The sequence below is a fragment of the Chiloscyllium plagiosum genome, chromosome 16 (assembly GCF_004010195.1).
Source record: "Chiloscyllium plagiosum isolate BGI_BamShark_2017 chromosome 16, ASM401019v2, whole genome shotgun sequence".
Taxonomy (NCBI): domain Eukaryota; kingdom Metazoa; phylum Chordata; class Chondrichthyes; order Orectolobiformes; family Hemiscylliidae; genus Chiloscyllium; species Chiloscyllium plagiosum.
In genome coordinates, this window is record NC_057725.1 from 61,154,083 (window position 1) to 61,165,930 (window position 11,848).

Genomic DNA, 11,848 nt, shown 5'->3' on the forward strand with positions numbered 1-11,848 from the left:
CTGTAGGCTCAGAGAAAAGGACCCTGAACACAAAGCCATCCCGCTAGTAATGGAACAGACTTCCGCTTACATCAGAAAGCATGGTTAGTGATGTATATTTAAAGTATGACCATTTTTTTCATGCAGCCATTGAGCACAGAAACAGATCCTTCATGCCAACCAAGTATCCCAAACTAGCCCCACTTGCCTGCATTTGGCCCACATCCCTCTAAACCTTTCCTATTGATGTACCTGTCTAAATGTCTTTTAGACAGTAAATCTACTGCAGTTGCTGCTCACAATGTGGTTTTCTCTACTTAGGGAAACAAAGAACAGTCTGGGTGCAGAAAGAAACCCTGAGCTCCCAGTTGCTGCTATTTCAACACCCCATCCTGCTCCCTGGCCAACATCTCTGTCTCAGGCTTGCTGCAGTGCTCCAGCAAAGCTCAGCACAAGCTGGAAGAACAGCACCTCATTGTCCGCTTGGAACTCTACAGCTTTCTGGACTCAATATTGAGTTCAACAGTTTTCAGGCTTGAGGTCTCCCATGCCCTTACCTCAACCCCCAAATAACAGACTTTGTTATCACATGGTCCACTATTACACATCGTTAGTCGCTAACAATTTCCATTAACGCTATTCACCTTCCTAGCCTCTCCTTTGACAGTCCAACAGTTCTTCTGTCTCTTTGGGTTCTATCCCTCCCTAAAAGTTTACTCCTTACCCTCTCCCCATCTTCTGCACATAAACCAACTATTTCCTGGCTATCGTCAGTTCTGAGGAAGAGTCACTGGACCTGAAACGTTAACTCTGATTTCTCTTCACAGAAGCTGCCAGACCTGCTGAGCTTTTCGACAACTTAAGTTTTTGTTTCTGACTTTAACCCCGTTGCTCACGGACTAGGTTTATTTTTTTAAAAAAGCTTATTATTCGTGGAAAAGCACGAAGAGCAAGGAATGCTGACTTAGAGAAGCAAAAACAGAAATTTACTGGAAAAGCTCAGCAGGTCTGGCAGCATCTGTGAAGAGAAATCAGAGTTACCCTTCTCAAGGGTAATTAGAGAAGGTCACTGCTGAGCTTTTCCGGTCAACTTCTGTCTTTGTTTCTGATTTACAGAATCCACAGTTTTTCGGTTTTTATTAATGGGTTAAAATGTCTGTTATGTCAGTTCAGTTTGATGATGTGCTGCTTTCCATCATCAGGTTTGAACAAGGAAGGGATATTCCGGAGGTCGGCTAACATGTACCTGGTAAAGGAAGTACTGGAAAAGTACAACAATGGTGAGTGGGCTGCTGGACAAGTCACACTGCATGCTTTAGGCATATCTTAAGGTGTGCCTTTTTGATCATTGCCTTATAGCCTATTGATGACAAGCAGCGAGGGAAAACTGACATTGGCTTTGCAATTTATCAGACTCTCACCTCAGCAAAGATGGAGTACTCAGCTTCTAAACCATGCCTGTCCAGGAGCCACAAGGGGTTAGATCCAGCCTGCCACTGGGGTTCCAGATACAGGAAATAGAAAGAGTATATCTGCAAGGAAATGCTTCTCCACTCAGAGGTCATCTCTCTCCCACTTTAGTTGCTGATTGACTGACTCATTAGTGATTAGTCAGGTCCACGTCCCCCAAAAACCCCCTCCCCTCCTGGCACCTTCCCCTGCCACCGCAGGATTTGCAAAACTTGTGCCCACACCTCCTCCCTCACCTCCATCCAAGACCCCAAAGGAGCCTTCCACATCCATCAAAGTTTCACCTGCCATCCACTAATGTCATTTATTGTATCCGCTGCTCCCGATGCGGTCTCCTCTACATTGGGGAGACTGGACGCCTTCTTGCAGAGCGCTTTAGGGAACATCTTCGGGACACCCACACCAATCAACCCCACCACCCCGTGGCCCAACATTTCAACTCCCCCTCCCACTCAGCCGAGGACATGCAGGTCCTGGGCCTCCTCCACCGCCGCTCCCTCACCACCTGGCACCTGGAGGAAGAACGCCTCATCTTCCACCTCGGAACACTTCAACCCCAGGGCATCAATGTGGACTTCAACAGTTTCCTCCCACCTTATCCCAGTTCCAACCTTCCAGCTCAGCACTGTCCTCATGACCTGCCCTACCTTTCCATCTTCCTTCCCACCCTATTGTACTCTTTGCTACCTTCTCCCCAGCCTCACCCCCCTCCCATTTATTTCTCCACCCTGGAGGCTCCCTGCCTTTTGTCCTGATGAAACGCGATCCTCCTGCTCCTAGGATGCTGCCTGACCTGCTGTGTTTTTCCAGCGCCACTCTAATCTCGACTCTGGTTTCTAGCATCTGCCATCCTCACTTTTGCCCACCTGACTCATTAGTGAGCCAGTATGGGAGAGAAACACCTTTTGATTTGAAGAGCAGCAAGTTGCACCAACATGAGTGACTTCCTCCAACCCTGAGGTGTGCACAGCAGGAGTGGTGACAATGGCGGTGGTGAGACTGCTGGAAAACCTGACCACAAGGAATCAGAGCCTGTTGGGTAGGTGCAGGGGAAAGAAGCTCCAGAGAAACATGGTTTTGTCAGTGAGTAGAGGAAAATGGGAACATGAACAATAGGAACTGTCCTCCCCCATTCATTCTGTTAGCACAGTTATTCCTGTGCATTCTCCACTGGTATCTCTTGAAGAGTAAGAAGAAAAGAAATGGTATTAAACCTCAGGACAGCACATCAAAATGGATCAGAGATGACCATAGGGACTGTAAGGTTGTATTGTTCATGTAGTGAGCTGTGCTGTGGTACAAGGTAGGGGTGGAATTCTTCTTTTCAAATCTTCTCAAAACTCACTTCTGCCGCCTCCTGACTCGTTTGTCAGTTTTCGCTGCAGCACTAATTCGTAAGCAAGATCGTAAACAGGAACTTAGTTTTTGTTACCTCTTTTGTGTGTGCTGTCATTACAACATCTGTAATGCCGGGTTGCATTGCAGGAGCCCTTTATAATGGAGGAACTAAGTAAAATGATGACCAAAATACCATCAGGTTTAGCTATTCTAACTTTTCACGCGGGTGGCAATGTAAAACGAGCCTGCAAAGGTCAGTGATGACACATATATGTGCTGGGTATAATCAAAACACGTTAGGTGGTATTCCTGCTACAAATAAATTTTAAATCTCCCAGTTCACATCACTTTATTAGAATCAACATGCTGTGTATACAGATTGGTGCTGGCTCAGTTCTTGTTGACAATAATACTGTAATGGAATGCAGAGTATGAAATATAATTTGGATACATGAAATGTGAGCTGCTGTGCCACAGTCCACGCATGGGCTCTGTGCATTGCCATCATATCGTGCATTTTAACATCAAATGCGTGCTCATTTATCACCTGGCATTTAACCAGAGGTATGAGTATCTGAAATACTTGTCTGATGTGACTTCTCTGCAGGAGTTCTCGTGGATTTTGAAACCTACAATGATGTTCATCTGGCAGCAGTTATGCTGAAGACTTTTCTTCGAGAATTGCCTGAGCCTCTGCTGACTTACAATCTATATAACAAAGTGGTCTCATTGGGAAGTAAGTTCTGCACTTGATCCAACATTTGGCATTGTTGCTATTGTCTTGTTCCTATGTTGCACGTTCCCGAATATTTATTGTATTGTCCTGCTCCAGTAAGTTTCCCTTTGAAAGAGTGGCATTTAGAAAGAATACCATTGGATGTTCAGTAAAGATTGACTCCAGAAATTGTTTCTCACTTAAAACAGCTACACTTACTCCATTCACTAATTAAGCATTGCACTGTATAAATAGGAGCAGATGTTACTGAGCAGCAGAGTGGCACTAACCACAGTGTTCCCAGGAAGCAATAATCTTATTCTGAATTATTAAACAATCAAACTTCACTATTTTATGTAGTGTACATAGATCAAAGTTAAAAATCACGCAACACCAGGTTATACTCCAACAGGTTTGTTTGGAAGCACCAGCTTTGGGAGACAACCATCTGATGAAGGAGCAGCGCTCTGAAAGCTGGTGATTCTAAATAAGCCTGTTGGACTATAACCTGGTGCTGTGTGATTTTTAACTTTGTACACCCCAGTCCAACACCATATCTCCAAACCATTCATCGATCAAATTACTCTCTTTTCTTACAAAATAGTTGGATTCATTTTTGTCCTGAATGTACTAACTAGATGACCTTTTGTTTGGCTGCTGCATTTCCACACTTCACTGACTGTAAAGCATTGATGCTGGAGCAAAACACAGCTCCCAGTTTGCACAAAGCAAGATCCCACAGATGTGATAGTGACTAGATTATATCACTATGTAAGCAACACGCTGAAGAAGATTAAGACTGCAGCCAGCCAGCCAGCTCATCAATGCTGGCATTATGATTCATACGGATCTTCTCCCAAAACCTCTCTGCTTAACCCCATCGTTATAACCTATTGTTTTCTTCTTCATTTGCCTGAACCACCCCTTGCGGTAGTGATTTCCACATTCTTAAGCTGTTTGGGTAAAGCACTCATCCTGAATTCCTGATTGTGGTTATTAGTGATACATTTATCAATTCTAGTTTGGACAGCCCCACAGATGGAAATCGTTTCTATATGTCTACCCTGTCAAGGCCTTCCATTATCTTATGGACCTCGTGCAGATTACTGTATAACCTTCATTTTTCTCAGTGAGAAAGCCCTCATCTTACCAATTCTTCCTGATAAGATTAAAGGATAAATGTAAAAACATAGAAAATAGAAGCAGGAGGTCATTTGACCCTTCAAGCCTGCCCAATCATTCAATATAGTACCTTGTTCCTGTTTTCTCCACCTGTTCTTTGATCCCTTTAGCTCTAAGAACTATATCTCTTTCTTGAAAACATTCAGTGTATTAAGACCATAAGAGGCAGGCGATTCAGCCTATGAAGCCTGTGCTTTGGCCTCAACTGCTTTCTGAAATTTCTCCTCATCTCTGTCCTAAACGGCCTACCCCATATCTTTAGACTGTGACCCCTGGTTCTGGGCTGTCCGGTCATCAGGAACATCCTTGCTGCATTTACTCTGTCTTCTTCCTATTAGAATTTTACAAATTTATTTTAGAATCCCCTTCATCCAAACTCCAATAAATAAGAGTCCTGACCAATCCAGTCTCTCCATATGTCAGTTCTCCTGTTTCAGGAATCAGTCTGGTAAACCTTTGTTACACGCCCTCAACAGCCATAAGAGGAGACTAAGACAGCTCACAACACTCTAGTGTGGTCTCACCAAGGCCCAATACAATTTGCAACAAGACGTCCCTGCTCCTGTGCTCAAATCTTCTGCTTTGTAGGTCAACGTTCCATTTGCCTTCTGTTTTTTGCTGCCAAAGTGGATAGCCTCATATTTATCTCCATTTCATCTGTCATGCATTTGGCCACACACCCAGCTTGTCCAAATCACACTGAAGCATCTGTGCGTCCTTGCCATAGTTCGCCGTCCCACCCGGTTTTGTGTTACCTTCAAATTTGGAGATATTACATTTAGTTCCTTCATCTAAATCATTTATATTGTGAATAGCTGGTGTCCTAGCACTGATCTTTGCAGTACTCTACTAGTCACTCCCCGCCACTTGGAAAATGACCCGTTTATTTTGATTTTGTTTCCTGTCTGCCAACCAGTTTTCAATCCATTTCAGTCCAACGCGCTTTAAGTTTATGCATTAATCTCTTATGTGGGACCCCATTGAAAGCCTTTTGAAAGTCCAGGTAAACCACATCCAATGGATCCCCTTTATCAACTTTACTACTTACATCCTCAAAATATTCCCGTACATTTGTCAAGCATGATTTCCATTTCATAAATCCATGCTGATGCTGACTGATCCAGTCAATGTTTTCCAAGTGCTCCGATATTACATCTTTCATAACAAACTTTAGCACTTTCCCTGCTATAGGCACTGAATCTATACTTCCCTGTTTTCCCTCTACCTCTTTTTTTTTTCCAGAGTGTGTGGTTACTGTAGCCACCCTTCAGTCCATTAGGAATTCTTCCAGAATCTATAGATTCTTAAAAGATGCCCACCAATGCATCCACTGTTTCCAGGGACACTTCCTTAAGTATTCTGGGATGTAGATTATCCACCTTTAATCTTACCAATTTCCCTGCTAATACTGATTGCTTTCATTTCCTCCCCTCCACGATTTCCTGTATTCCCTAACGTTTTCTGGGCCTCCATTGTGAAGGCAGAACAAATGTATGTATTAAATCAGTCTGCCATCTCTTTGCTCCCCATTATAACCTCCCCTTCTGGTGATTGTAAGGGGACCTACGTTTTCCTTCATTCAACTTTTTCTCTTCACGTTGCCTATCAAAGCCTTTGCAATCAGTTTTTATATTTCCCACAAGTTTACTGTCATACTCTGATTTTTCACCCTTCAATCAGTCCCTTTGCCCTTATTTGCTGAAATCTAAACTGCACATCTGCTGTGTTTTTTGACCAATTTATGTGCCCTATTCTTGGATCTAATACTGTCCTTAATTTTCCTGTTTTATTTTGTGCAAGACAGAAACGAACAATTATTATAGTCCTCCATGTGCTCTAAATAGTTTGCCATTGACCATGCACCATCATCCTTTCAAATAACATTTCCCAGTTTTATTATAGCCAGCTTGTGCCTCATCATATTTATCTGAACAGAACAACCTCAGTCATCTGAACATTAATTATCCAAACAAGATCTCAAGGTCCCGTAAAAACATTATCAGTTATCCAAACAAAATGCTCCCCATCTGTCTCGTTCGGATAATTGAGGTTGTTCTGTATTCACATTCACCTGTTAAACTGACAAGGCAGACAGAACCTCTGTTTACATCTTTCAGAAAATAATGAGCTTGATCACAGTCTTGAATCATTTTTAATGGGTGTAGATGCAGAAACAGCCTTAATTCAAAAGACTAAATCAGAATTCTCAGTTATAATAGCTCACAAGGAATAAAAAGAGAGGGACCACCAATTCAGGAATCTTGTGTTCTATTGAAACCAAGACACTGTGGAGATGGAACTTTACTTCTTTCTGTACTATACCTGGCATGAGGCTGCTTGTTGCTGACAGTACCAGAAATGGGAGATATGCTATTTGCCAGTGGTAATGTTTCATCTTTAATTAACACTATGTTAACCAAAAATCTATTGATTTTTATAAAATATTTACAACAGGTTTCAAATGCTTCAATCCTTCTCTATTCAAGCGGAAGCTACAGCATGTTCACAGTCATTTCAAGGCTGCGACTATCTTAAACCATATATTAAAAATGGCTTATATTACTGAGCTGGTTACAGAGAAAATCTTTACCTCCTCAAACTGCAGTGGTTGTGGAACTAGTTAGAGGGAATGTGTGCTACATGCCTCTTATATTGGAGGAGAACAATTCAACATACTGAGTATGTGAAGGAGGAAGTCCAGAATGAGATGTTGGCACAAGTACAAGTGTATGTTTCCTTATTGTGGAGTGATTGGTTATAGCTCATCTCTTCCTGATGAATCTCTCAATCTCAGCTCCACAGTTGAAAGAAAGGGTCATTGAACGAGTGGAGGTTGGAAAGCACGTTGTCTTGAGGGTGAAGTTTACAGATGGAAGGAAGCCAATTGTCTGCATTATTGAAACTTTGAATGCATTGTGTGGAGATCTAAGGTGGTAGAAATTTGCAATATTGTCTTAAAATCCCTTTTCCTTTATAATTTGGAATTGTCATCAGAAAACAGCTCTGTAAATTCTGTGAGCTGCTGAATGATTTTCCCTGCTGCTAGAGCACTGAGTACACCCAGAAGCTGACAGATTTCCAAGTTCTCTACTATTACTAAAATGAACAGAAACCTGAAAAAAATGTTTTGATTTCAGGTCTTTGCTAAATTCATACACTGCAGTAGAAAGCAGTAAACACATTCCAGATTTGATTAATACAAGCACTTTGGTGAATTGGCATCATCCTTTGCAACTTTGTATGATGTTTATTTAATCATTTTTATCTTTCCTCTTGCACGTTTGTGCTGTAGTTGCACAGTGTTCAGGTTTTGTGTCTAACCTTTTTTCTCTCACCGAATAGAAGTACCACAAAATAAACAGATAGAAGCGATTGTTGAGATGATTCAGTTTCTCCCGGAGGATAACTACACTGTGCTACATTACTTGGTAGAGTTCCTGGGAGAGGTAAGTTTGGTTGTTTTGGTTTTTGAATTTTGAAATAACTTGCCCCATGTAGCCTAACTGCCCAGAAAAAAATTGTTTTTCATTGACATATTTTTAATTGGCTGGTGGGAAACATTGACTGGTGTAGGTTTCAAGTGATGGAAGTGAGGGGAGATGAGGAAAAGTTTTTCCACATAAGAGGGTGATGAGTGTCTGGAATTTGCTGCCCAGTTTAGTGATTGAGACAGAAATACTCCCCTCTTTAGTGCTGTAACCTGCAGAGCTACAGACCCAAGTACTGGAAGGTGTGATTAAAATGGACAACTAGTTTTTTTTTCCCCAAGCGTGCCCACATGTTGAACTGAGTGCCGTCCTTCTGTGGTATAATCTTTCTGTGGTAGTGCAGTGGATTTGCATTCAGTCAAAAACCAGGGATGAAAGTTTCTGGGTTTTTATGCATTTAAATTCCTCCACACTGTTCGCGAAGATCTGCAAAAACTTTCCTCTGCAAAAGACCTAAATGTGATCTGATTCCCTGACAAGGCACTGACATGCAAAGAGTTCTTTACATGGACCTAAATCATGAGGCTACACAGGTGCGTTAAGAGGTCTCAGCATAGCTGGCTGTTAGGCAGCGTTGTAACTGAAAACAGTCACCTCATACAGGGCATTTTCATAAGTTCTATTAGATGTATCAATCTCCTCACTTCCTCTGCACTCCTACATCTCCCAAATATTAACCATATTGACTTCCCACCTGTCCATTAGCTAGAAACAACTATAAAACATGTTGATTTAGAATTGTCTGAAAAAATTGAATATTATGACATTTGTAATTTGGGACCACTGTTGTGCAAATCTTTACAGAGCCCATGCAGAAGACTTATATCCATTTTAGCAGATTGTATTCTAGATGTTCCTGTGCTTCAAGTCATCATCATTTCCTGTTTGTGCGTGTTTAGTCCGTCAGATATACCAAATATTTGTGTTGCTTTACTTTGTTTGTAGGTACTTTGCAATTTTTACAGAAAGCAGATATCCTTTTAACACATTCACCCTTCCACCTTACCATTACTCGAGAACTCCAACTCTTCAGTATGATAAATGTGGCATAGAACTGAGACAAACACAGCAGGGCTGGCAGCAAAGGTTTGATTTCGAGCAGTCCGGAATTACATTAGGAGCAATGGAGCACTTGCAAAATTCTAGTTGACCCCCCGATTTTGAGTGTAGCTGTGCATCCCTCAGAGTATTGCTCTCATGATTCCTGCGTCACCACAGTGGAGCGCTGTCACTGAAGTACCCAGGCATTGTAGTGATACTTGTTATTCTTTGAAATCTTTAGTGATTTTGTTTAGGTCTGCTACGTGAGCAATGGTTACTCCTGCCATATGAAAGTGCTCCAATTCTGATAGACGGTGTGAGTATGAAGCGCTCTCATTGGGTATGGTGCAGGTTGGCTGCAGAATGAATGTCAATCAGTGCCCAGATCAAACACAGGCACAAATATGCAGGGTGACACTTTAGTGCAGTTAGAAAGGAATGCTGCACTGACGGAAATGCCGTATTTGGCTGAGGCATTAAACTGAGGCCCTGTTTGTCTTTTTTGGATGGCAGGGGAACAGCTAGGATCCCATTTCTCTATACATTGTTGCACTCTGTGTGATAATATCTCTGAATGATCAGTCAGAGAGCCAACATGTGAGAGTTTCACTCAACACTGCATCTATCAAATATAGTGTTTTGATTTAACAGAGAACAGGTTTCCCCTAGCTAAACATCTAAGTTGATGGAACAGCATAGTCTGATAGAGTATGAATACTTGATGCAGACACTGTTATACCTGTGATTCATTGCCAGGTGTGTCAGCTGTAGAAATGTTAAGATAATAGATGATTTTCCACATAAAGAAATGTATCTCATATTTAGCAACTACAAGCCAACATCAGCAATGGTAAAGCTCTTTTCTATCCTGTTAGATCAGTAGTGAAAACAGGAAAGAATCTAAAGGAAAGGGTTTCATTAAATCCTGATTGAAGAATTAATGTATGATGTTTAACCTGACTATGTTGTGTTTCCTGTCTGTTCCTCAGATTGCTGACAACAGTGACCTGAATAAAATGACTGCATCCAACTTGGCTCTGGTGTTTGGACCCGCTCTCTTATGGGCAAAGGATGCTGCAATTTCACTCAATGCCATCAACCCCATTAATAACTTCACTCAATTACTCTTCGAAAATTATATTGAGATCTTTCCAGCCAAATAAGATAAAGCTTTACCATCTTAAACCACTGGAGTCAAATCAGATTGCCCTTCACTTTCTAAATGTTTGTGGCAGCACACAGAAGAAAAGCCAACAAATTACTGGGTGCACCCTTTTAGTTGAGGGGATGATTAGCACCTCATAACGCTGCTTGGTCTATTTGGTGGCTCTCTATGGTTGTACAAGCGTCCAGGCTGGGGCTTTAATCGTTTGAGTCTGGGCTGGAATCCTTGACTCTTTGATAATTATTGTAATGGGAATGATGTTGGAGAACTACTTTGGTTTAAATTCTGAACATTTCCTGCTCTATCCTTGTGCTTTTAGTGTGCTGAGATCAATCATTCAATCAATTTAAACATCTAATTTTGGAAAAAAAAATGCAGGATTTACAAAAAACAATTATTGCTGGGATATTTCTATGCTGGATACACCTGAAACTGAATAGTATGAATACATTTTTGATTCCATTTTTAAACGAGGGATTTTTTTTTTTTTGCAAAGGTGTTCAGTTTCATGGTGTTGTGTACAACTTTATCAAAATTAAAATTTCTGTACCTTTTTCATGGATCCTGTGCCAGTCTAAGAGAGCTGAAGGTGGGAGAGCAGGGTATATATTTCATTTGTTTAACTAGTCAGAACAAATTGGGAATTCATTCTGATGAAACAGCATGTCAAAATGGTGTTTGTTTAATCAGCTTAGAAATTTTTGATGTTTAAGAACATTATGTTGCAATTTTTGTTTTAATGTTTTAATAAGAGTTGTTTGAAGAGAGAGTTATCTGTTGAGTGTCAGTGATGGTATCATGGGAGCTAACTTGATCAGAGAAATAGTTCCTGAGGCTAGAAGTAGATGAGCTGATAACAAGCCAATGCTGTCATTATCTTGAGATGCTCCAGGTTGTCATTCTCTGCAAACTAAGCAAATATTTTGTCAGACCTGTGGGGATTCTGTACTGTAAGAGTCGTCTCAGGAAACAGTGTGCTCAACTGCCATTCCATTGTTAATCTTCTCCTGACTGACATTCCACAATCAAATATAGAGGCCAACATAATTCCTCTTGTTCAAAGGGATGAAATTGGGTTCTGCATTTAACTGTGGATTTGGTGATAACTGATTGGCAATTTCACATTGATAGAGTCATGATTTGGAGATGCCGGAGTTGGACTGGGGAGGGCAAAGTTAAAAATCACACACAACACCAGGTTATAGTCCAGCAGGTTTAATTGGAAGCACTAGCTTTTGGAGCGCCGCTCCTTCATCAGGTGAGGAGCAGTGCTCTGAAAGCTAGTGCTTCCACTTAAATCTGTTGGATTATAACCTGGTGTTGTGTGATTTTTAAACTTTGACAGAGAATCACAATGATTCTCTATGTTCTCATGATAATGTCATCAGCATTCAATATTTAAAACCAAAAAAAGTGAATAAATTATTGGCAGTAAACTTGCATCTTTACATACTTTTCATTTAGTGGACA

At 41.2% G+C, this 11,848-nt stretch overlaps 1 protein-coding gene across 4 annotated transcripts in view; it reads left to right on the forward strand.

Moving 5' to 3' along the window:
* arhgap1 (Rho GTPase activating protein 1) overlaps window positions 1-11,582 on the forward strand; it is a 45,988-nt gene extending 34,406 nt beyond the window's left edge. For all 4 annotated transcript variants that reach the window (XM_043706228.1, XM_043706229.1, XM_043706230.1 and 1 more), the window contains 5 exons: window positions 7-83; window positions 1,182-1,259; window positions 3,395-3,523; window positions 8,027-8,130; window positions 10,203-11,582. In XM_043706228.1, the coding sequence (XP_043562163.1) occupies window positions 7-83; window positions 1,182-1,259; window positions 3,395-3,523; window positions 8,027-8,130; window positions 10,203-10,376 (562 nt within the window). In that variant the 3' untranslated portion in view covers window positions 10,377-11,582. The remainder of the gene's footprint in view (window positions 1-6; window positions 84-1,181; window positions 1,260-3,394; window positions 3,524-8,026; window positions 8,131-10,202) is intronic.
* The last annotated feature ends 266 nt before the right edge of the window (window positions 11,583-11,848 follow it).